Genomic DNA, 27,128 nt, shown 5'->3' with positions numbered 1-27,128 from the left:
TGTATCACACATTCATTTAGATAACACAAAATTTTCTTGTTGGAATTAAGACAATTAAACAGTAAAGATGGGTTTTGACCAGCAAAATCAGAAAGTCTGCCAAACACTTATAACAGTAGCCTTTGAGCATGGTAAACATCAGTGACTACACAAATACATATTTGAAGAACAAGATCAAGTAGCTGAGAAACTTGATCACAAGCTGGTAAACAACCACTTTACAATGTATCTGCTTCTATTCTAACTATTAAATGAGCAACCAAACTAGAAAGCATATACATCTCACAGAATGAAGCATAATAGTTATTATCTACAAATAAGAACACTGGAAGCAAGAATATTTATTTAGAGGATGAAAGTTAAATGAAGGATTGTACCTTACCAAACATCTATAGAAACATCAATGGGGAAAGATCTCAAAGCAACACAAGTCTAAAGCATATAACTACTGAACAACCATTTTTTTGGTGACTTTCAACTGCAATAAACCCTTTCAATAGTGTATTTGAAATCATTGCCATTGTTCCCCTGCATGGGAAAGTCACATCCTCTCGGCACTGCAGGCTTTAAATAGACAAGCTGTTCACAGAAGAAACTACAGAAGGTAAAAGGGAAACTTCCTCCAACAAACTGGAAAATCACCAGAATCATTCCGTAGTTACTAGAGTGACTGAAATTCATAACTGAAGATAATATCCTCATTCAATCAATTAGCAATTTCAACAAGAAGAAATTTTTGTCTATTTAATTAAGGTAAGACTTCCACATTCCTGGAAATACTTTCTCACTCAGTGGTATCCAAATTGCTTTTGAGACAGATGCTCATCTGCAACATCAGGTTTATCATGTACCTAGCACAAATTTACTCTTCACTATAATTTTAGTTAATGTGGCATTTTCAACATAAATTCCAATCACAAGCAGTAAATACTACAGTACATGGATCATTTGTACCCCACTGTCTGAAATGGTATTTTCTGGAAGACTAATAAATTCACCAAAATCTTTGTCTTATTTCTTCAAATGCATTCATGTCCTCAAAATATTGATAACTAAAGTTCTACATGGAACTAGTCAGAGAACAAAACCAAAAGTTAACAGTTTTGCTGTTCTGATGTTAGCTCCTTTAGTGATTAGCTCTCACCAACTCAACCTCAGTTTCCATACATAAACAGAACGATATATTAGGACCCTACTTCACCAGAGGATTCTTTTGTTGCTCCAAGTATTTTAGTCACAACCCATCAAGAAGACTCTTTCCCCCCCCCAACAGATCAGAGATAAATGGTAAAATTCAAACCACCCCCACTAAAGCAAACTAATAATAATAATTTTTTTTTCCTTTTGAAAAGCTCTGTGGGAAGGAAGAAGCTCGTACTTTCTAATGTTACAGAGCATAAACATGCAATAATCACAGCATTGTTGGATATCAGGTTTTACCAGTGACCTCCCTTATCTGTGGAGTAAGAAATAGGACTGTTCATGCTTATGAGTGGATTCATGACAGCTGAGCAGTTTTTGTTAACAGGGAGGCAGTAGGGGGATACCTGAGTGAGATAACAGTGAGAAAAAAATGGTTCTTCTGCTTTTGTTGTTGTAGGATATCTCAGTTTTGCCTGTGATTATCCGAAAATCTTGGAATTTTTCTGCTTTGTTTTTATGTTGATCCATTAAGTAATTACTGGATTTATGATAGACATTTTTGTCACTGTTACATTACTTGATATTATCAAAGAATAAAGGCAATAGCTAACAAAACCACTGTAGCAGAGCCATACTCAGCAATATACAGAAAAATCTGCTATTCAGATTTGAAAATTGCTACTTTTCAGCAGTGCCAAGTTTGGAATAAAGTGAATCCACCTTATACTGATGCATATCAGCATGTATAATGACTAACTGCAGATGAATGAATTAAGATCACGGACTTGGTTTCAAATAAAGCCAGAGATCCTATAATTAATTTTTATCAAAGCAAACAGGGAAAGTTCAAATAGCAGGCTAAACATACATGGGACATGTTGACTTTTAATGTGACCACAGTGACACTCTCTTGTCAGGTATGTTTACTTTTAAAAACACATACATTTACTGTACTTATATAACACAACATCCATCACCCTGCCACTTGCACAAATAACTTGTGGATTAAGGGGTTGGCAGAGATGGGAAAAGGGATGTAGCAAAAGGCAGTTTGCTATCTACCCACCAAAGACATCAGAGGGAGATAAACACATGATCGTTGTCTATGTCTCTGTAAGCCCTCATTGTTCCAATGCAAAACTATGGTTTGCACCATGTATAACATCACATGCTGCAGCAGTGTCTAACATTGAGAAATCTTTTAGGTCAGCAAGGTCCCAAAATGGAAAAGAAGGCTGTATGCATTACATGGCCCTAACGGTTCACTGATGTCTTAACTACATATTGAACAAAGGTTTAATATTCATTTCCAGGAGCTTAAGGAAACCAATGACTTTTCTGGTAGCAGAAAAACATTTTCTATAAAATAATTTCTTTATATGGCATTTTAATGGCTTTGACCAAAACTTTATTACAATTGTCGGTAGCAGCTTTGGACATTGCTGTGCCTGATCTGCTTATCTTACTATGCTGAGTTTCCTTTAAATAATGTGCAGACAAATAAATATATTGTACTTAACAGCTTTCCTTTGTATGGCTTTTCCTTTTTTATTATTTTCACATTTTTATTTGTGAACGTAAGTGAAATATGTACAAGTTCAAATATGCATTATGTAAAACATTCTCTAAAACTGGTTAAGCACAGAAGGGAGCGGTCTCTATTTCTTTTTCAAGAGAAGGTTGCCTTATTCATTCTCATCATGTTGCTTTATAAACCTCATCCTTCATGACTACTACCTGGGAATGCAACAATTTTTGCATGGCCCTGAGACAGGAATGGGATGCAGTGCTACAATGCTGCCTCTTGACTTAGCCTGCTGCCAAGGTTCTCATTTATACAAGTCTTTTTTAGGATCCCAGTGGCAACTCTTCCTTCCCATGATCCACAGGCCTGGAATTTTTGTACCAAATAATAACTGTCATGAATGGAACTGGCTTCATATTAGGCCTGTTGGATAGGACAAACAATCTGCTTCAGAAACTTGCACTTAAACTAAATAGCAAATGATTATCTCATTTTGTAAGGTAAGGCTTCTTGAGATTTTACAAACCATTTGTGTTTCACTCTGGATGAAAACACAAATTACTCAAAGCTTTTTATGAAAGCAGTGTGTAAACAGCCCCCAGCCTGGTGCTCCAACCAGGGACTGGCTCTGCACAGGGGCACAGGGGCAGAGCTGCCTGTGGGTCCTGTTCCCCCACCACTCTGCTGAGTGTCCTGACATTAGGGTTACCAGCAGTTTGCTCAGGGATTTTCTTCCTTCTTTCTCACTGTCTCCATGTTGGTTAAAACCACCATTTTCTAACTTTTTCCTTGAAAACTTTAGCTGAAAAATTCTTAACTGGCTCTGCATATTCAGGCTGAAAAGGATGGGTGAAATCTGTACAACAACTAATGATATTTACTGTTTCAGCCTCTGCTACAAAGCTCATGTGTTAAGTCTTTGCTAAATGTGTAATGTGATAAACCTTATCCTCATTGACACCTCGGTGATCCCACTGGAGACAACAGAGGTCCCCAGGCTTAGCCAAGGACTGACTCAAACTGTGGTATTCTACTGAGTGAGGTTCAATGCTTCATGTTCTTATTTTTATATCTCAAATAACATAAAAATAAGATTGTATATTATAACAATAGGTTAGGTGGAGCGCAAACTGAAAGTGCCTACTATGTATGTCTATAATCCTTTTAAAGAAAACAATACTTAATTGGTCTTTGATAAAACCACTTGATGAAAGACAGTGAAAGGATGGCGTGAAGCTAGAAAAGCTTGTCAGATCAAGTTTTGAAAACTCAATTCTGAAAAAATGTTAGCAGAACCTTAGAAAGCAAATTTATCAGTAGACACATTAACTAAGTTTGGATCTGTTTAAAAGTTTTCCTTTGGAAGCTAAAACCAGTGTTGGTTTGCTTTTTTTTTCTCAGTGACTTTAGTAGGTGGGATGACAAAATCACTACCATTTGAACAACAATGGAATACCAATTAGGTGAACAGAAAGAAAAGAGCACTTGTGTTTCAGGCATACAGTTTCTGTGCTTAGCCAAAAAGACTGAAATTCTCCTCTTTCCAACTTTTGAGTGAAACTTTCTTATGTGGAAAAACACAGAGCCAAAAAATGCATGCCTGCCTAGGTAGCACCCTGCATTTCTGTAGCATTTCTATCTCAGCAACGAAGCCTTGTAACTCTTAATAACCAACAACAAGGACCAACTCCCGCCTCGTACAGGTAACAGGAAAGACAGAATAAAAAGATATAATGTAATCCACCACAATTCCATCAATTTTTGAAATTTACCTTATACTCAAAGTAATTAGAGCTCTGAAACATTTTGTTTGTTCTGGTTTTAATTTTCTTTCCTGTATTTTCCAGGATTCTGATCAGATTTATCCCACCAGACATTATGGTTTAATTGAGGTATCATGATTTGCCCCGGGCTCCCCCATGGCCATCTCCACAGATACATTCAAGCAGATGAGTCACAGACCACGTGGGCTGCAGAGCTCCCTAAAGCAGCCTATCCTTCTCCATTGACTGTAAATATACTCCAGGAGAAGCAGGATCCTGTCGTGGAAGCTTCAGTTGCATTTCTAAAGTTAGGTGAGATGAATCTGAGCCTTTGTGTATATTTAGTATAAGCTGCTTCCCAGCTTCCTGTATTCCAGCTAGAGATTTCATTCAAATTAGTTGTAGAAGTTCCATTTTGGAGGAGAAAGTCAAACAAAGGCAGACTTTATTTGTCTGCATTTATCTGTCTTCTTACTCATGGTGGAATTGCCACACAGACACACAATTTGCTAGGCTTTTACATTATGCACTCTAATAATTCTTAATTTTTCTCACTTAGGTCACAAGGCGCTCTCCGGTGCAAAAACTCCCTACATATCTATCAAAAAGCCAGATTTAATTGCTCTACTTTGACACACCAAATAAAGGGCTCCAAAGCATTATTATTCTACATTGTTTCAGGCACACAGAATGAGTATTCTGAAAAAAAAACCAAAAAAAAAACAACAGAAGAAAAGCTGCTACTGTAATCAGTCATGATTGAAGGCATTTCCTGTATTTTGCTATCAAACTGGTTGTTTTTTCCATTACATACCAAGCGAACTTCAGTAAGGTCAAGACACCAGAGAAAAACAGGATCAGAATATCTTTAATCAACTAAACTTGAGTATTTTAGTCTCTTTCTTTCAGTTGTCCAGCCCTGGATCTTATCCCACATCTCCAAATTTCTTCCTTAAATCACAGATACATAAACCAGGTCATTTTGAAATTATGACTTAGACAGTTGTTTTCAGTTGTTAGCCTTACACTTCCCCTATCCTAAAGGTCAAACAACCTCATGCTGTGTAACAAGACCAATGTTATTTTAATATAAGTCCAACAAGAGAGATGGGTTTTCATTCGCAATCACAATACTGAACAAAACAACTTCCCTTGCTGGAAGTCTATCATTTCTACCACACTGTCTATTTAAATCAAGTGTAAGTTCTGAAATTACTATTAAATGAAAGTCAAAGCTGCAATAGCATAGGTGAATTTGATCTAATCCTGTACATTGTCATCCTGATGTCAGACTAAATGCAGATTATTTTAAGGTATATAGCCTCCCTGTCCTGTGCTCTGACCCTATTCTTTTTGTAGGGAAAAAGTCTTTTTCTTCCAGGAATGCCAGATGACATTTTACTTGTTAATGTAACACAAATATCAACACCTCCCTAGGAAATGACCAGTTCCAAGCATATTGTTGACTCACTGAAGAAGGGAAAAACAGATTGTGTTAAACTCAGTGATTCTACAGAGAAAGCTTTTGATATGTCTGATATTTCCACCCATATGGAACCAGTAAGGAAGGAGACTTCAATATGGATGGTGGGTTGTAAGAAGAGCCTAGACCTTTCTCCTGGAGAAAAGGAGCCGAAGAGGAGCACAGTTTGATGATCTGTTGCATCAGGTGGTTGAGCGACAGGAAACAGTTAAAAGGCTGTGCAGTATTAGAGGGGATGAGACGGAGGTAGACAGGTGGTTTTAGAACCATGTTCCTATGGTGGACACCACAGAGAATGAGGCACCTTGGACACTGGTGACCCCCAAAAGCAGGACTCCGCTTAATGCCCCACTCTCCAGCATTCCAACCAAAAACACACATGAAGTTTTAAGAGCTGTAGATACCCGTGAGCCAAGGAGAAACTGTACCAGCAGCACACAGTGTATACTGTAGAAACAAATGACGAGTCCTCCTATCAGCTAACTTTGTTAAGGGGCACTGAGGTGCTCATCTGGCAGCCTGTCAGTAAGTCACAAGAGATATGCTGCCTTCAAGGAGCTAAGGTTTGGGATGTTGCTGAGAGGGTGCCACAACTTGTCAAGAACACAGAATACTCTCCCACTGCAGAAATAGGAATGCAGGCAGAAATGATACCACAAGCCAGAATCTAAGCCAGAATCAGGTTCTACAGAACCCTGAGAGTGCAAGTGAAAATACTGGTGTACCAGTTATCTCTCTTTCCGTCTTACCACTCAGAGGAAAGGATGCAGCCAGAAATAGATGCATAATGCAAATCAACTTCTGGCTTCATGGCTGGTGTATTTGTTGGCTTTTATGATATGGGGACATTCTTCAATGATTCTGGCCTGTTAGAGAGGCATGGGACCCACCTGTCTAGAAAGGCAAGGGAATCTTTGGCAGCAATCTGACCACCCTGGTGAGATGGGCTTTAAATTGAAGGACTTAGCAGGCGGGGTCCGAACTGGAAATGTTCATGCCATTGCAACCAAATGTGGAATAAGCCAGGCCAACCAAAGCAGAGACAAATATTTCTTTGCTGCCTTCCAAGACAAGAAACAAAAGATCAATCATCTCAAGTGTATATATACCAATGGACACATCCTGGGGAACAAACACAATGGACTGGAGCTCTGTGCCCAGTCAGAAAGTCATGATATCATAGGAATAACTGAAACATCGTGGAACAACTTGCACCACTGGAGGAACATGATGGATGGCTATAGGCTGTTACATAAAGACAGGCAGGGAAGAAAAGGAGGAGGAGTGGTGCTCTATGTAAAGAAGAACTTTGAATGTATAGAAGTCAACTATGGTGATTGTGGAAGTTCTATTGAATGCCTCTGGCTCGAGATCAGAGGGTTGTCTCCAAGGGGGATCGTACAGTAGGCATTTGCTCCTGATCTCCAAATCAAGACGATAAGGCCAATAAAGTAATATTTGGGTCACTTAAAGCAAGCTTTGGGTCAACAGAACCCGGCTTTTATGGATCACTTCAACTATCCAGATATTTGCTGGAAAAACAGTACAGCAGCTCACAGGTCATCCATCAAGTTCCTGGAATGCATACAGAACTGCTTCCTCACACAAATGTTAGTGTGAGGCACTGCTGGAGTTGCTACTCAGAAACCAAGAAACTTGCTACTCGCTAACCAAGAAAACTTGCTTTGTAATATCTCGGTCAGTGATAGCCTTGCCTTCAGTGACCACCATACTGTTGGAGTTTGGGATCTGGCTGAGCATGCTGATGGTTAGTACTGAGACAAAGATCTTAGAGTTCAGAAGAGCAAAATTCAGCTTGCTCAGAGCTCAGTTAGGAGGGATTGTGTGGGAAGCTTCCATGGAGGATAAAAGAGCTGAGTGTTTCAATAATGTTTTCCTGGAAAGACAAAACCAGTTCATCCCCTTTAACGGTAAGGGAAGTAGGCAGAGTAAGAAACTCCCTTGGCTTGACTGCAAGCTTCTGAGTCTGCTCAAAAACCAAAAGAGAAGTGTACCAGAGTTGGAAAAGCAGATGAATATCCATTGAGAAATACAAGGGCATTGTGAGGTTGTGCAGAGATGGAGTTAGAAAAGCAAAAGCTCAGCTTGAACTGAAACTGGACAGAGATGTCAAAAACCAAAAGAAAGGGTTCTTCAGGTACCTAAACAACAAGCAGAAACAGAAGGTAAAAACTGTCCCATTGTTAAACAGGAGAGGTGAATTAGTCACCAACAATGGTGAAAAGGCAGAGTTCTCAACATTTTCTTCACCTCTGTCTTCACCAGTACTGTTGGGCCCCTGGTCTTGGGAACAAGAATCCAAGTTCATGCAAACACAATCCACTATCAGTGAAGGAGGAGCTGGTGTGCAAACTATTACAGGAGCTTGACCCCTACAAACCACTGGGCCCTGACAATATCCACCCAAGGGTGTTAAGGGAGCTGGCTGACATAGTTGCAAGGCTGTTCTCCATAATCTTTGTGAAGTCGTGGAGATCCCAAAAGACTGGAAGAAGTCTAATGTCAATCCCGTCTACAAGAAGGGCTAAAAGGAGGATCCAGAAAATTACAGGCTCATCAGTCTTACTTCAGGTCCTGGAAAAGTTATGGAATGAATCCTCCTGGAGGCTATCACAAGTCAGATAAAGCACATGATTGGAAAAAGTCATAACGGATTAACCAAAGGCAAATTGTGCGTGACAAACCTGACTGCCTTCTGTAATCTGTTCAGTTGATGTGGGGTGAGTGATGGACATAGTCTATCTGCATTTCTCCAAGGCTTTGAATACAGTTTCCCACAGCTTCCTTCTAGAGAAACTGATGTGTTACAATCCAGACAAGTTGTTCGTGTGGCCAGCGAGGAAATGGCTGACAGGATGAATCCAGAAGGGGGTGGTAAACAGTTCCTTTTGGAACTGGCAACTAATGACAAGTGGGGTCGCCAGGGATCAATATTCGTCTCAATGCTGTTTAATATCTTCAGAAGTGATCTGGGTGATAGAATCAAGTGTACCCTGACAAAGTTTGATGACGAGACCAAACTGAGCGGGGAAGTGGACACAGCGGAAAAGAGAACCATTCTAAATGAAAACCTGGGTAGGCCAGAAGTTCAACAAAGACAAGTGTAAGGTCTTGCATGCAGGAAAACATAATCCAGGAGTGGAGCACAGACTGGTATCTACCCAGCTGGGGAGCAGCTCTGTGGAAAGGGATCTTGAGGTTGTGGTGGACAACCATCTCAACGTGAGTGAATGGTGTGCTGCTGCAGCAAAGAAAGTCAATGGGACGCTGGGTTGCATCAACAAGGGCATCACCAAAATGATGATCAAAAGACTGAGAAGCCTATCATATGATGAAAGGCTGAGGAAAGTGGGTTGCTCAGCCTTCAGAAGAGAAGGCTCAAGGGAGACCTTATCACCATGTTTCAGTATTTAAAAGGTGGCTACAAAGAAATTGGATACTCATTTTGTAGGAGTCACATGGAAAAGACCAAGCTTTAATGGGTAACTCCTGGAGAGAGTCCAGTTAGACACAAGACAAAAGATTTTCACAATGAGAATAATCAGCCATTGAAATAATCTCCCCAGGGAAGTGGTGGATTCCTCAACCTTGGACACTTTTAAGATTCAGCTGGATAGGGTGCTGGACCTTCTTGTCCAGACTGTGCTTTTGCCAAGAAAATTTGGATCAGATGATCCTTGAGGTCTCCTTCCAACCTGATATGTTATGATTCTATGATTCCCAGCAGCTACTAAGAAAACCTCATGCTTTAGTCCAGTTCTGTTACCTAAAGTAGAAGACCAGCCTGCCTGAACACCGTGATAAGACTGAGAGCAACCTTATTATCTACCTACCGAACACAGATGCACACAGTAAAGGCTATTCAGTGCTACAAAGGTTCTCTTCTTAATTCAGATGAGGTTGTTTATCAAAAGAAAACTAATGAAATCCCCGTTTCTCAGGAAAGGAACCAGATGCTTCAACATACTCCTAGATGAGAACACACAACGAAGATGAAGAGCTCTTAAAATATTACAATCTGCTAGTAAAAGGTAGTACAAATCTTGTACATCCTCAATAATGCTTATTTTGTGCTCCTATCAGGAACAAACAGAACCACTGTTAAATTCAGGGGAAAACAGAAAATGTGGAAATGCTTGGAAGCTACTTTATAACTTGATCTTCTTTTTCTTTCATTCCTTTGAGCAAACTCTATATACACACTGCAAATTTTTAAAGAAGGTATTTCAAAAAAAAAGAAAAAAAAGAAGGAAATATTTTAGTTTGGCAACTGCAACATGGCCTGTCAATAAAATGGCCAAACATAGGTGACTGGGAGCATTTCCTGAGCAAGCCATTAATGCTCCAGCATAAGCCAACATTTCAGTGCCTTTTCTGTACTAGCCAATGCCATCTGCACCTATATAATGCTCAGAAAGTATAAAGAAGGATTGCTGAAGGTTTTTACATATAGTGTTTCTTTTTATAAAAGAAACAAATTTATCAGAATTCACTTCCCCGTGCTCCTAAGTGTATCCTTAGCAGGGAACAAACACAGCTCCTACCAGTAGGACTTCTGTTAAAGCTCCATGTCATGTTTCCATGGAGAAAAATACTTTATCAATCAGAAAAGAAAAACTCTGCATTGAACTTTTGTACAGAAACTGATTTTTTCCAGCCTCACTGTGGTCTCAGTTTGACCTCTTGGGTCTTTTTATGGAAAGCCGTTCCACAGAGTGGTGCATACACAGAATGGACTAAATAGATTACATAGCATAAATGAAATGATGCAATGTAGCAAGAATGTTGCTTCCAACAAAATGTTTGCTTATATGGAATCACTAGAAGAAAGATTTTAATAATTTCTGCTTCTATTCTGATTTCAGTAGCATAGTTCACGTGTCTAAACATCTTTTTAAATAATTACGTGGTCTGAACTTGGGAAGGGTATGTAGGCTCTTCATTTAAAACCTTTTCTAACCCTGCTGTATCTCAGTCAGTCAGTCACGGCTGGGCTTCGTGAATGAAGATCTGGGAAGGGCTCTACCCACGTTTGTTGCAAGCGTGATGGTGGCTAAAAAGGCCAATATGAGACAGGCGTGTCTGATTGCAAAAGGCACAGCAGAAAGAGTCCTTAGATGGTATATTCTGCAAGGCACGATTCTTTCTGCATTGTCTTTTCTCCTCAAGAGTCATCCTGCGTGCTTTCTCAAAAGCATCAGCAGCAATAGAAATTCTTGTAAAAACTGTGAGTCAAATCTATTTTGTCTTATAACCTTCTAAAAACATTCTGTTACACAGATAGATTTATCTGTTTCAAAATTCTGTAGAGTTAACAATTTTCTCTTATGTTTGATGGAAGATCACTGCAGGGGAGGAATTCTGGCAAAATTAAGAAGAATATTATTTGTCCATAAAGTGTGAAGAAGATAGCTGAAAAAAATTGGAGTTGCTTGCCCTTCTATGTAATCTATACATAAAATAAACTCCTAATGCTGCTTCCAGACAGAGGTCATACAAGCTGATGGTTCCAACTCCAAATCTTGTTTTGATATGTAATTAGAAAGGGTTATATATGTTAATACAGAGAGCTATATTTTATGAGACACTCTTAAAATTACGATTGTGTAGCAAAATCAAATTACTTTTGCCCTCAACTTTGCCAGAAAGCTGCACAGGCATTTCTAGACAATCTTTTCATGTGCAGGAAGTTTCAGCTTCAGCATTGTTTCAAATGTAGCTGCAACAGCCTTCCTCCATCTCCTCTAGAAAACATATGCTTGGGAATGCTACTTTGGATGTAGTGCCAACATAAAATTTCATCACTTAAAATCTACTTATACAAGGCACCCCATGATTTTTAATTAATATAAATGCGATGGAAAGATGACTCACGTGAAATAAAACATGGCATGAGTTAGGCTATTTACAGTGTATTCACTTTTGCCAACGTCAAGGTTAGTAGAGTGCTATAGCAATTTACCTTCAGCTGTGAAGACAGGGAGACTACTGAGAGGAGCCAATAGTCCAGCCCAAATGCAAGAGAGGGACAATTCTGAATAAAATATTTGGGAGGCTAAAATATGATTTTAATCTCTAACATTTGGTACTTTCTGAATAGTCACTGCATGTAAATAACTTCAGTAGGATTATAATGTAAACTACTGACCAACACAGGCTGTTCTTGAACAATTATTTATTCTTGAAAAATTATTTATTATTATAAAAAAGTTATTTGGGGCCTGAGGAATTATTTTTGTAACTTCTACGTGCCCAGTCTCTTCAGAGATCTGTTAACCAGACTTTATGTTCTGACAAGATTAGAAATTATCCTATAAAACTCCCAGATAGTTATGTGGGCAAAGACTAGCAAGGAACCTAATTATACAGCTTACACATAAAGTTTAATTAAATGATAATGTTCAAGAAAGTCTCTTTGTATCCTTCTGACAGCCTTAAACTGAGCACACTGAGTACAATTTAATTCCATTGTAAAATTGCTTTGCTCTTCTGGTGTCAGAAGGAGCTTTTACTGTAAATGAGAACCATGATTTTTAAAGAAACAGTCTCTTATACTTCAGATGGTGGCTCCTCTACACCCATGGCATGTCATCGTCACATTTATTACATAGTTTTATTATGTATTATCACAGTCTGAATTCCAACTAGAAATGCATGAATAAATCAGTCTCTGAGAAAGATCATCAAAACACCTTTAAAACAAAATGGGAGAGAAGTTGCAGAAGTTGCGCTGTATCTCTAAGACATATATATGATATATTAAACTCAGCATTTCCCAACCCTGAAACAAATATAGGTATTAGTTTATAGTCTCTGTAGCCAATTTATAGTGTTGTGTTACAACTTGATAGTGCAGCAAACAAAATATTAAGGGGCAATATAGTATGATTCTCAACTTAGACTTTAAATGATGACATGAAGTACTTTGTTAGCAATGATACAGTTCCACTCTTTGTTGCCCACTCAGCCCGTAGCATCAACCTTTACACTTTCTTTCATACTTCCATGCTACTATGCTGTAATTAGGCAAACACAACTGTGTTTGCTTTCTAAATGGATTCTATTACATAAGTTGTGTAAAAAATAAACCCTATTTTACATGACAGAATTTTTTCATTTTAGCATGATCTCTCCTGGATTGAGTTTATACAGACAACTAGTTTGCCATAACTAAGAGTGCACATAGCTGAGCCAGGGGAGAAATTCTGTAGATGTAATGAGTTATACCAAATTTGTCACCAAATTATCTCTGGCTTTATAAGCTATAGCTCACTAATATCAGTTAATGTTTTGTTGCAATTACTACACAGATAATTTCCAGGACATTATTTCAAAATTTCTGCAAACCCACTTGCTTGTGGACAGAACAACTACATAATCTGCAGATGTTTTAAAAATCATGGCAAAATCCTCTTCCTCTTAGGTCATCCATAGAAAACCAAAACTTCTGTCTTACTGTGTGTGCAAGCACATCACTTGCTCTGATCTTATGGAGCTGAGAAAATATCCCCTCTTTTTTATTTTGTGGCCTTTCAAAAGGTGAAAAGAGAACCAGTCTAAACCCCAGGGTTGTCCAAAGGGTTTCCTCTCACCTCTGATTGAGGCGTATCTCCCACAGTGTCTGTGGAAATTAGCTTACAGAGTTTGAGCAGAGGCAGCTTCAACAAGCTTGCAGTGGAGTGCCTTCAGCCTTGTGTATGCTGCTGAGCTCCTGTCTACTTTCCTCATGCACAATCTGAGGATCCTTTTATATGATATTTGAAGACACTCATATAAATGAGAATCAGAACATCTTTACAATAGTTATGGCCCCTTTGGGCCCATTACAGATTATCAGCAAATGAACTGGCAGACTTTGGTATGCCTTTTATACCCTCAGTATACAGTACTACAAACACTTGCTGTCCTCCTACTGGTAGTTAAGTTTACGCAGATACATACTCAGGCAGTTTCTGAAGTGCCTATTATTTTTGTTTTACAAGTACTCCTTTGGAGCTCTTTCAGATTTATTGATGTTTGGAAGCTTTTAAATATCCATTACCCACTTAATTGACCATAGTAATTTCATCTGACTCATTATTTGTGTTAGAATATATTTAGGCATTTTTTAAATGGGTGTTATTACAGACCATAGGATCTCCCTTGGGAACCCTATAATAAATCAAGTAAATACTTGGTGAAGTGCTATAATTTTTATTTGTGACTACTTAATTTTATCCTTTATATTCCATGTTTTGAACATATGAAGTTCCTCAGTTCAGGTTACTCGTGACCAAGCTTTCTTTGGGGTACTGCTTCTCTATTAGTTTCATACCAAGGTGCACCCACACTGGCTGCTATACTGGCTATCTACTGTTGAAGCCATGCCATCCTTCCCTTCCCCTGAAGGGGCAATCACATTCCCTAGGACTGGAATACCCTGTGAAGAGTACTTTAACAACTGCCATTGTTGTAACAATCTACATGAAAAAAAAATGCACACAACTGCATGTATTGTTTCCATTTGAGATACTTTGAAGAGTGGTATTTTCTGTGTCTTCTCATCAGGAGAAAGAAATTGAAGTCTGGAGGAAAAAGCATACATATGTCATTACTGGCATTATTTCTGGTCTCTCACATTTATTTTTTCTCTCTCTCTGCTGTTTTGTAAGACTGACTACTGGAAACAAATTCTAGAAGCAGGAGGCAAGGAAGGGAAGACCCATCTGTTGTCTACATTGTGAGAAGTGCTGCTTGGGCTCCTCATAAGCCTCTCCTCTTATAAGCTGGGTGTTACTGTAAGAATTTTTTTGAATCTAAAATATTATACGCCCATCATAAGTGGTCTTGGGGGGGGCAAAATTAAAATCGGTGGTGGGAGTAAATTATCTCTCCTTGGTGTCATCAATCTCTGGATATATAACAGTGCAGAAACCACACAAGCTCCATCTCGGTAAAAGCTGGCCTTGGCATCACTACCATTCCTGCTCCACATCTGCCTCCTGCTTAGCCTGCCCCACATCTACCTCCTCCACATGTACTCAATGCTGCTGAGATGATGAAGACAATGTATTTCTCCTACTGTCACTGCTCTGGACAGTTGCTTGTTCAGGTTCTGTGACACACTGGCAGGTGAAGAAAGGGGCAGGCATTACTTCTGACACAGGAAGGTAAGCTAAGTGACTCATTACCACTTTGGCCTCGTTATCTCTCACCTTTCAGCTAATTTTCAGCACTGTCATGGCCACCTGAGCCATTTTGTTCCACTTTCTGATTCCCCTGGTTAGACTGCACCTTGTCTGTCCAAGGTCATTCTGATGTAATCCTACCACTATTTATTCTGGTAGCAGTAGAGACATTGATGAGTTCCCAAAAGTGCTGGGGGATTTGTGGGATTACTGGCTGTATTTTCTCTGTTTTAGTTTGTTAGGCCTATTTAATTAACCTCCCGGTGAACAATATTATTTGGGTTTTCTTTCATTTGAATACAAGTTGTCAGCTAAACAGATACTTTTAAAGTTTTCAAAGGTTTCAGTGATAATTCAGTTATGTTAGCTTTCAGATTGGATAAATTTCCACTGCTTTTTGCAATAGTAAGCAAAAGAACATAAGTTTTTTGATAACAGTCCATTCTCAAATGTGATGATTTTCTCTTTTAAAACAAACACATTTTCTACCTGAAGAGTAAAACGAAGGTCCCAAATCATCCAGGAAGCTGCACATATCATGCATATGAATAGTGTCACTGAACGAAAAATTGGCCTTTGAGTAGTGATCTGCATGCAGGAATGTCTGTCCAGCAGCATCTAAGTGATAAGCTCTTATATAACAAGGAGGTGGATAAAAGAGGGGGTGGGAAGACAGGCAAAGAGCATAAATGCAGATCTTAAGCCAAAAGTGGCAAGGTTCTGCGGAAAAAAACAGAAGAAATTGTATGTCTTTACTGAAATGCATCATCCAAATTTTCTTTTACGATTGTTCAGTATTTTTGTCATCATTATTAAAAAAACTACTAAATAAGAGTTCCTTACATGTTTTCATCCAACATTTTGCATTACTCTTCAACTTTGCAGCCCAGAAAGCCAACTGTATTCTGGGCTGCATCAAAAGCAGCGTGGTCAGTAGGCCAAGGGAAATGAATCTGCCCCTCTACTCCACTCTGGTGAGACCCCATGTGGAGTACTGTGTCCAGCTCTGGGGTCCCCAGCATGTGAAGGACATTGACCTGTTGGAGCAAGTCCAGAGGAGGCCACCAAGACGATCAGAGGGATGGAGCACTTCTCCTAAGAAGAAAGGCTGAGAGAATTGGGAATGTTCAGCCTGGAGAAGAAAAGGCTTCAGGGTGACCTAACTGCAGCCTTCCAGTACCTGAAGGGAGCCTACAAGAGAGATGCAGAGAGACTATTTACAAGAGCATGTAGTTACAGGACAGGGAGAATGGTTTTAAACTGAAAGAGAGTAGGTTTAGATTAGATCTTAGGAAGAAATTCTTTTCTGTGAGGGTGGTGAGGCACTGGAACAGGTTGTCAAGAGAAGTTGTGGATGCCTCATCCCTGGAAGTGTTCGAGGCCAGGTTGGATGGGGCTTTGAGCAAGCTGATCTGTTGGAAGGTGTCTCTGCCCATGGCAGGGGGCGTGGAACTAGATGATTTTTAAGGTCCCTTCCAACTCATACAACTCTGCAGTTCTGTGGTTCTCTATTGCATCTGAAGAGTACAACAAAATCTTGATAAATGCCTATCACCTCAGAACCACATTTGCTGTGAACTTCTCTGTATTACTATGAGACTTTGGCAGATGTATTCAATAGCATGCAAAAAGGCAAAGCCTCACCCTTAATGACACATTGATTCAAATTCAGTGGTAACTTTTGCCTGTTAGCAGCAGAATTACATATAGGAAGGACCTTCAGATTTTTCATGCACTGTGAAACAAAAAGCACTCTCTTTCCTATGTTAGCAAATTGTTTGCGGAGTATGATTCTGTTTGAAACTGATGTACATGATTCTGCAGGAACAATGCTGTGTCTCAGCAGTTTAGGAAAACTAGTGGGATTGTGCCGTGTCAATAAATTCTGTTTCACATGTGCTGCAGCTCTAGTGGATTTTTATTTTGTGTATGTTTCTCTCAGTTAAAACCTTCTTATCAAATGCTGAGAGATAACACACATTTCTGCCTGTTATAAAATAAAAGCACAAACATCAATCATCTAAAATCCCTGACATTCACCCAGAAATAAATACAAATATGTTCTGTAACATTTCACTGCTATTATCTGTTGAGAAGCACTGTCGCCCTTTCTACTGAGGGTACCGGAATATGGCTGCCCTCACAGGAATGTAAACTTGGCATTAACCCAGGCAGATTCTCATTCCCTGCTCACTCTCATTTAACATTAACTCACTCCTATACTGTTATCAGAAGGTAAAGGTCATAGCTTTATTTACACAATACAGCACTATACAAACGGTCATTAAACAAGAAAATCTTGCACCAAATAAACATGAAGAAAAAAAAAAAAAAAGCTGACGTCGCTACCAGGAACTCCCTCTGGAAGTACTTCATTATTCCCCAAATGAGGTTGACGGTGCTAGTCTATCCTTCTAAATATTAACTGCCTGGCACTGCCTCTCCACATACCCAACTCCCACGCAAGAGCCAACTAAGGACTTTTTAATGTTCCAAACCCAGGAGAAATTTAGAAAGCATTCTACTGTTGGCAAGACCATGTGGCTCATATCCTATTCCCACAGCCTTTACTCATCCTTCCACAGCTGGAAACCTTGTCAAAGGCTCTCCTATACAACAGCAGCCTTTAGCACAATACATAAGCTGGGCAGATGGCAGGGTGGACTCCTTCGGTCCGAATGCCAGAAGCCTGGGAACCAACCCTCCTTCCTGCTTCTCATCTCCCTCAGTCCCGCTTCTCTCCACTCCAGCCCACTGCATTTTCCTGTGGGGAAGACATCCTGCTTATTTATGCATTTCATGACTGCTGGCCTGCCTAGATCCAGCAAGAAAAAGTGCAAAGAGGGCACGAGGCCACTGACTAAAATCCCGTTGGAGCTCATGTTCAGTTTTGGAAACTAGACCAGGCAGAGCAGAGAGAGCATGAATGTAGTCCAGGACACACACCTGGCCAAAGCACTGGTCAGGTGGTGCGGCTTGGGCAGCAGTCCCTGGAGACCCTGGAACTCCAGACACATGTGCAGCAGCACAATTCACTCCTTGCTTCCTATTTTTACTGAAGGTAGTGGAAATAGTTTGTTACTCACTTGGGCTAGAAGCAAACTGTAACTTCTCTGTAGCAGACTACTGCAACAGGCAGTTTATGTGAAGAAGGGCTTGAGTTCAGGATATTCCCGTGTTTGGGTGTGAATATGCTATGTATGAAAGTACAAGGTCTTGCCCTTCTTCATGGACCATAGTGAAGCACCAATTTAACCTTTAACTACTTAGAGTTGAAATAAGATGATCTGTACATTCTTAAATTTAAACCAAAATGCTCTATGTCTAGTTTTGCATTAAAAAAAAAAAATAGGAGGGAGGGGAATTTAATTTGGCTGCTACCACTCAGAAAAAACACAGTAAGGTAATCTGGGAGAATGATGACTTTTAACATGTTAACCACTGACCATGCAACATTTTCATCAGTGTAAATATAACTCCTCATTACTCTGCCAAGGTTGCACTGAATCATACAACTGCCAATGAAGTCAGCCTTTCTAAATATTCTTATTTCACGTAAAAACACACTAATGAATGTGCTTTTAATTTTAGGTAGTTCTTCTTTCTGAAACACTGGTGTGTGTTGCCTTGATAAACAGGAATTCTGGGAAAACTGATCATCCAAGGAAAAATTCAGTTAGTGTTCAAACAAGTTCTTAGGGGAGTTGTGTACGGAAAAAGCCCGGAGGTGCTCAAGGATTGGCATCAGCTTATTTATATTCACATTTGCCTCAATTCAGTGTTAATAAATCCTTCATCACGACCAACACATTGATTACAGAGTGCACAGAGGCTCAGAAAGCTCCAGCAAGTTACAGGCTGGATTATTACTTCACATTGCTGAGGAACACAACAACCCACAGTTATTAATAAGGACTCCCCCGTGACCAGGTGCTGTATGATTTCAAGGCAACATCTCACAGACCCTACGTCTGAAACCCATACAAGTGGTCAACCCAAAGCAGGTGACAATAATTTCCCAGTTAAGATATTTTTCATCCTCTCAGGTGAAGTGAAATTGTGTACATTCAGTTTCCTTCTTTTGTATTTCAGAGAGACCACTTGAATGGTCCTGGAGGATACCAGAAATAACCAACATGAAACTACTGGCCTTTCAGGTCTTTACTGAAATTACGTTTGTAGCTTGCACAGTTATTTCCTAAATCACATATGAACCGGGAACATTGTCATTTACATTCATTAAGGGGTACTCCATTCTAGTGCTGATGTTCCTGCCTGGGGAGACAACACTTTTCTGTAGGTATTTCAGGCCAGAGTGGGCCACTTGTGTCACCTCACTTGAATTCCTACGAGAGCGAGAGACAGCCACCCAGGTACTCCTGACCTCAGCCCAACAACTGCAGGTGAAACATGTTTACATATATCTGCAGAAAGTGCACAGGAGAGTTGAAAGTCAGTATGAGAGGAGAATACAGAACTGACAGTTTCTACATACATGCAGTTTGTTGCATCTTCCCTATATGAGAATATATTAAGCTTATGATGACAGATTTTAAAAATATGAGGTTCCAGGGATAGGTGACACTGAACATAGTCCACAACCTTTCATTGTTCAGTTCAAACTCCAGTTCAGCTCGCAGGCAAAACGAGATTCATGGTTTAGCCCTTAATTCCTGAAGCCTGGATACATTTTTTCAAAGTGGTGCAATTGTATAACACAAACAAGATGACTGCCAGAAACTGTGACTGAAACTTCTCCAGTGTCTGATTGACTCTACTTGTATTATCAGGCCCTAGCTTGACATGCGCCTGAATTGCTGAATGCCAGATGAGAGGGAAGGTGTCAGGGATAATGCAAATATTTTTATTAAGCTGTTGAAGTGTTCTTGACACAACAACAGTAACATCATACCTTTAAAAATGCCACACTAAAAATTATTGTAAAGTTTATCTATCACACAAGATGCATTCAGAAACAGGAATATCTTTATATATATAAATTCTGAGGTTCATCTTTATTTGCAACAGAGACTCAATAAACAAAAGGAAGACATGTAATTCCTGTGAGCACACCAATAATTGGGTAAGTCTGGGAACAATTGTTAGGCCAGCTGCAAAGATGTGAACTTAAAAAATAATTTCTATTGCCAAACAGGGAGCTTGCCTTCTCTTTGAAGTCCAGGGGAAATGAGGATAAACTAGTTATTATAAAAGATGATCATTTAGTATCATCATAGCACTTTCTAAAAATCTAACCAACAAGCCAAAACATGAGCTAAAGCTAGTTATTTACTTCCCAAAATATAACCATGTTTAGCTCCAAACAAATACTTTCACATACAGGGCTGAAAAAAGATCAGAAGGTATAGCAGCTATTTTGAAACCTTCATTTCCATCAAACATCTTAGTTTATTTATATATACCCCACTTTCCTTGAAGTAGTGCCCACACAAGCAGCATTTCCCACTTTGGAGAATAACCATTAATTTCACACCACAATGTTTTTTCTAGAATATAATTACACAGAAGACAAGTATTCTTTATTAAAATATCTGAAGGCACGTTAGGTAGTTATGACTGGTAGTTATTCAGGACCATAGGTTTTTTTATTTTCTTTTTTTTTTCTTTCCCTTTTCTTTCCTTGTTTGCCAGCTAATAAGATCATTGGAGACATAAAGGAGTGACTTGATCCCAATGCATTTTAACACTGTAGTAAATAACGCAGTGAGGTATGGAATAATTAGGCTGAAATTGTTCTGTGCAAGACAACTATTCTAACATATGCCTGACATGAACAAATGCATTCTGCCAGGGCCTGGCACATTGTGAATGAATTGTGACATTTTCTTATGATTAATTCTTTTAAAATAATCACTAACTTCTTCCTTCAACTTGTATTTTATAGAGTAAATGGGATGTACATTTTACAAATATTGATGTACATTTTACAAATAGTTGAAGTTCCTAGTATCCCATAGTTTGGAAAATGAATAATTCTTACAGACGTTGCCATGTCCAGATCCAAAAGCCTAAGTCAAAACAAAATACAGCTGAATCTGTTCCTAGTGTTCTTCCTATTGCTTTCTTCCTGCTTCTGCTTTCATCCTACAACTCATGTTATTTCTCTTCTTTTGCCTCTTCTGATCATACACTCAATATAACATGCCATGTACAACTTCAGTGTAATATTCTAACATGCAAAAGACATGTCAGCATAGCCTTTGAATCAGAAATTGTGAGTACACTGTGAAGTTTAAACTACAAAACATTGTCTTAGCATGACATTTCTCTTGTGATTGAAGCATTCTGCTGATAAAAAGTCATAGAAAGAACACAGGCACATAAAACAATTCAATGCAGGTAGGAGTCAACACACAGCAGAAACCTACATATGACAAGAGTAAAGAGACAGGAAAGAGTAGAGAGAGAAGAGGATGTGTTAAAGGATGGGAGCTGGAGGGATGGTGGTGAATGAATGCACACATATAAAGAAGGGAGAGGTAATTTTATACCAGTTCTTTCTTGCTGGTTCACAGAAATCATTAAACTGCCTGCTAATTACAAAGTGACTACCTCCAGTTTCCAGGAAGGAGAAAATAGCTCAAGTATTTTATGGAAACAAATCTTCAAAATCCTTCACTTTCTAAAGTGCCAAGCTTGTCTGTTTCTCTTGTGATGGATACTTACAAAATCTGAGGTTGCCACATTCTATTACCTAAATGTACAAATACCCAGCTTTGGAAATAAATGCAGACAATGAATAGGAAATTTGATATGGGCAGGAAAGGTAAGAAATGTGTTGGATCTTCAGCACTTAAAACCAAACCCATGTCAAGTGGTAGGGCCAAAAGTACAACCCATTAAGCAAACATCATACCAGTGTTAACAAAAAATGGAGATTAAGAGATGCAGCTAGCAACAGAAATTTTATAAAGAAAATTGGATTTTTGATGAAAAGACCACTTTCACAGAGATTTATCTTCCTTAGAAACTGTGATGTCCTACTGCTTGCTATGTCTCCGGAAAGGACACCCCTTCTTTGAGAAATTTCCCTTTGAATCCCAGTACATGGCAAAGGCAGTGGCCTACGATAGAACTTACCACTCAGTCCTGGTTACTAAACACTTAAAATTCCCTTCTCTCAATTTTTAATACTCTTAAGATCTGCCTTAATATGAATCCAGGGATGTGACAAATTCTACATCCTCATCTTGATGTTTCTGCTCAAGAAATCTGAGACTGCCTGTCCCTGAGATGACTACCTCAAATCAAAACTGATAACCTGAAAGAGGGTGAGAATATCAAGAGAATAACAGAGCTCAGATCCACAGAACTCAGAGTTTTTACTAGACAGGACAACTTGTATCACAAGCATACTGCTTGTGAAAGCCCAAATTTATCTCAAGCAATGATAGGCTGCTAAAAACAAATAAAGAAAGAGAGGAAGCATGAAATGACAAGATAAAGGACTTAATAAACACATTAACATCAGGGTGAAATTTTTCAAAGTGAATCCTTACTTTTAATAATAAAGCCTATCCCTAAATGCATTCTTCATCACAGCACAACAATATGCACTTTTTGTCTGTGTGTGTGCATGGGTGTTGAAGATTAGAGACTGGGACCGGGGAGGAGGTTCAAATAGATGCAGGGCACTTGCAAGCAAATCAAAATTGTCTCCAAAGAGGCACTTCCTGCTGGTGACTAAGCCTTCAGCCAAACAGTCAAGAGGAAGGGGCATAAGTAAAGCATTGCAAACGACCATCCCGATTGTATCAGAGTGGAGACAACTAGGACAAACAAACTCAGGAAGTGGCAGGGAGTTAGAAACTGAGAGGAAATCTATGGCACAGAGAGGAAAGTGAAGAGATTGCACCGATCTGCAGAAAGGTCACCTCTGGGTCGCACTGTGCCAAGCTTTTTCAAACCCACTTTATTTGGACTATAATACAAAACTGGCACACACAGCTGGCGACCGCTGCAGAGGCTATTCAAATGTTAACATTCTCAATGATAAACAGCCAAAAAAAAAAGTCCTGTGTAAGCAAATTGGAACAAACAACTAATCTAAATCTGGTTGCTAAGAGACTGAGGATTTCAGCCAAAACCAGCCCAATGCCTCAAGAATACTTTATTTTTGATCAAAAAAAGTACCTGTAGATGACTCCATGTTGGTGAAGAAACATGAGTGCTGATGTGACCTCTGCAGCATAAAAGCGGGATCGAGGTTCATCAAATTTGCGTGAGCGTTGGATTTGAAACATTAGGTCTCCTCCATTTACATATTCCATGACGAAAAAGAGGCGGTCCTGAAATTAATTAAACAGTGCTATTTAGCTGATTTCTCTTAGTCACACAAAGGACTGCTTGAAGCTACGCTTTAGGTGACTAGAACATTTACGTCAAGAAATAAAAAAACCCAAATGCTAGAATTCCAAAAAAGGAAAAGGTGACAACCAAAATCCCCCAAACCTAAAGAATATGAGACAGGAGTCTCAAAGTGAGAAGTGAGAAAATGGTAATCAAAATGTAGCAATAAGCAACCCACACACAAACCTCCACACATCAACAAATACATATGGAATTATAATCAATTTTATATAATAGCAGAGATACATAAACGATGCTGTTTCTTTTATAATTTAGCCATAACTATGAAAAGATAAAATAAATTCTGTCGAGTACTGACAGTCTTCTTATTTCTTCAATTCTCTCTTACCAGCTACTATGTCTGCAAAGCATCTTTCTCAAATTATGTAAAAATCGTTTAGAAATGTTAAGTTACAGAAACCAACTCAAACAGTTATAAATGGTTTTTTGAATTGCCTCAAATTCTCACAAAACAATGAAATAGAATTATGTCAATAAAGTACATATCAGGTTCTTTTAATTTTCTTCTGAGGCTTATCACTTCCAAGTTCAAGCCTTCCAACTTATTTACATGGAAGATGTCTAGAAATGAACTTTACTTGAGAACAGCAATCAAACTAAACGTGTGCTTGAACCATTTATTATCTAAACTGGCAATGCAGGTGAAGACATAAGCAAAGAGATGACACATACTCATTTGACATAATTTAGATTCTAGTTTTTTTAAGTTTTCTTATAAATTTTCATAGTTTTCCCTAACCTGTACTAACAGCCCTAAATCATCAACTCTTTGCCCATTTACCCGTGGTTTGAAGCCTACTTCACATTTTTTATTTCCTTACTGTTAATTATCTACATCTATATGCACATGAGTTTAGTTAGAGGTGGAGGCAATTCCCATGTCATGTGACACAAACATTTTGTTCTCTGGTCACAGGTGTGTAAGCATGGGACTTCACCTCTGCAACTTTGATGTCACAGTGCAGTTTGGCTGTAGTTCATGGTGTTTGGTGTGTGGGGTTGAAGAAAAGGAGACAAGATGTGACATTGTTTTGGGCAAGGAAAAACAACACAAGGTCAAAGTTAATTAACCTCTCACAAGTGAATCCAAGACTTCAGATTACACAGTTTATATATGTGAATTCAGAAATTCATAAATGTTTGTAATTTGTCTTTAATCATCTACCCTATGATTCAGATTCAGAACACAGCTCTTAAAAATATCCTTAAACTTAAGCATGTGCATTAATCCTGCTCATTAAATGCCTAAACGTTATACTTATCAGAGATGTTTCCTGGAGGAGGCTAGAAATGTTTGTCTGACTTTTTGCTGATTACAGAAAGAGGATGCAGAAAAAAACTTTGCACCTTTCCCCCTGTATCTTGGGAACATGGAAACTGCCAGACTGGATCCAATGCAGAATGCCAGGTAGAGTGGTGTTCTTGGTAAAACATTGCTTATGACTTAGGTACATTTTCCAACATTTTTCTTACCATTCTCTAGGAAGGAAAACCTACTGAAGAATACCATCAAAGCTTCTGGCTGTATCCTACTCAAAAGAGCGTGGCTTCAGAGCCATGCCTCGTTCTTTTGCAGTGCTCAGTTCTGCTGATATGAAATATTCAAGATCATAGTCCAGATCTTCTGACATTAGTGTAGGCTTTAAGTACCACCCTCTTTGCTTCTTTTAAGCAAAAATATGGGTCCTTGTGCTGTCTGTCTGATTCTCTCTGGAACCGACAAGAATTACAGCCTTGCTTTTAAAAGAAAATCTGATAGTTGTTGGATGGTCTTAGGATTTCAGAAGCTAGAGTTGAAGGATAACACCAATGCAGCCAGTTCTGTCATGAAGTCAGTCAAAAGCACAGCTATATTCGTACTGGAATGTAGTGTAAGATGACAGGACATCCCTAAGAAGAAGATGCAGGCATTGTCCTTTGCTGGGCTCCTCATCACCACACTACAGACTATCTCTGAAGAGCAGTTTTGGTACAAGTGTCTCTTTGAAGCCCATTGCCTAAGATTATCTCACATGGATACAGTTCAGTGTTTCAAGCACAAAACCCATTTGGATTGCAAGTTGAGGAGAGCATTACTAACACTTGGCTAACTACCTTCTCCCAACACTTGTCGAAATTGAACTTTCTTACACTGCTACTTTAACCTTTCCAAAGTCAACAGTCTGGATGTGAGCGGGCACAACTAGGAAGAGGAAGCTGCAATTCCCATTCTCCTTAGTAGCCATTCTCGTTCCCAACATTGGTATCATTTTGCTGCACCTGTATTGCAAGTATAAAGCAAACAATGCTGATGCAAAGTGATGGTGCTTAGAACTGTGACTCCCAGATGGTGATCCTCAACTTGCTACTGAGCTGGGAACTGCTGCTCCCAAGAGTGATAACACCAGTAAAAGGCTGGTTTACACAATTATATAGATGAGGGCCATTTCCTAACATAGCAGGATATACACTGTATAATTTTCAAACACTCTGTGTTTGATTTAAACAGAGCTAATGCTTTTTGTCATATTCACTAAAAGCCTAATTGCTGATTTTAAATATCAGAAATTGTGTTTAGTTAAAAATTCAAGTTCTTTTCTTTTAGTTGAGACCTCTGTAGGACATCTCCAGTTCAGCTAACTGAAAATTTAACCTGGACTCTTTAGCAGAGTATTTTCTCACTAGACAGTCTGAATAAAAGCTTTAGCAGTAGCTCTGTTTCCAGAGCTGGAGACTGGAATCCTCTTCCTTATGCACATCCCATTCTCCATTTGAAAGGGTATTTCTGACAGATTCTGCAGCTTACTTGACCACATTATCAAAACCATAGCTATTAAAACCAGAATTAACAGCTCAGAGATCAAAATTGCTCTGCTATTGCATTTTTCTGCTGCAGACTGATATTTTGAGTCACTTTTCCAGCCTTCCTGGGTACACATTTCAGTTTTCTAATGAGAATTCAGAGGAAAAAATAGTTTGAAAGTTCTGTTCTCTGTTTACAGTGAGTATGGGAAAAGTGTTTGATTTTGAGAGAAGAAAAACACTAATTCTCATCCACTATCATGGAGTAAACAATACGATGCACAACATGCACATGCACAGCAGGCCAGAATTTCAAAACTAGAAGATACCACCTTTTTTTATGAAATATATTCAGTCTCTATGAAAAATACTTTCTTAAAAGCAGCCTCTGGTCTGTTTTTTTTTTTTTTTTTGGTCAGGACAATAACATGATCAGCTGGGATTCAAATTTACATGAAAAGAAGACGCAAAAGAAGAGAAAATCTCTTATGAATATGAGCTGAGATTGGCAAGTCCATTTTTTTCCTGATTCCCATAATCTCAACAACAACAGATATACTATTTTTTCGATACTCAAACTTTTCCCCCTATCTTTCACCAAAAGTTAATGACCGAAATATAGGTCCCCAAGCCTCTGACTATTTCCTTTCTGTCATAATGTAAGCACACACATTGAGAGACCCAATGAGATATTTGAGACTTCAATGCAGAGAGGATTTCATCCTCAAACAGTAATAGTGAAATAACTTTATTATTCCTGATTATATGCATCTTGCAGTATGTGCCATTAGGATTTATTAAAACACTGAACTAGGAGAATATAAAGTGAACATTCTTAAGAATTATACATTAAG

At 38.9% G+C, this 27,128-nt stretch overlaps 1 protein-coding gene and 1 long non-coding RNA gene across 4 annotated transcripts in view; one reads left to right on the top strand and one right to left on the bottom strand.

The window, feature by feature from the left end:
• The window catches only part of PRKCE (protein kinase C epsilon), a 287,390-nt gene that overhangs the window by 33,919 nt on the left and 226,343 nt on the right, over positions 1-27,128 (bottom strand). For both annotated transcript variants that reach the window (XM_027641471.1, XM_027641470.1), the window contains exon 11: positions 23,257-23,411. In XM_027641471.1, the coding sequence (XP_027497272.1) occupies positions 23,257-23,411 (155 nt within the window). The remainder of the gene's footprint in view (positions 1-23,256; positions 23,412-27,128) is intronic.
• Positions 24,465-26,578, top strand: LOC113946331. 2 transcript variants are annotated; one of them, XR_003527390.1, is made up of 3 exons: positions 24,465-24,548; positions 24,813-24,901; positions 26,475-26,578. It is a non-coding gene; the product is annotated as an uncharacterized LOC113946331 (long non-coding RNA). The 2 variants fall into 2 exon arrangements; XR_003527391.1 differs by lacking the exon at positions 26,475-26,578 and adding an exon at positions 24,977-25,219.

This window comes from Corapipo altera, unplaced genomic scaffold (assembly GCF_003945725.1).
Source record: "Corapipo altera isolate COAL_440 unplaced genomic scaffold, ASM394572v1 48b, whole genome shotgun sequence".
In the NCBI taxonomy this organism is placed as follows: Eukaryota; Metazoa; Chordata; class Aves; order Passeriformes; family Pipridae; genus Corapipo; species Corapipo altera.
Note: the sequence above shows the minus strand (reverse complement) of the source record. Positions and strands in the feature narration are given on the sequence as shown.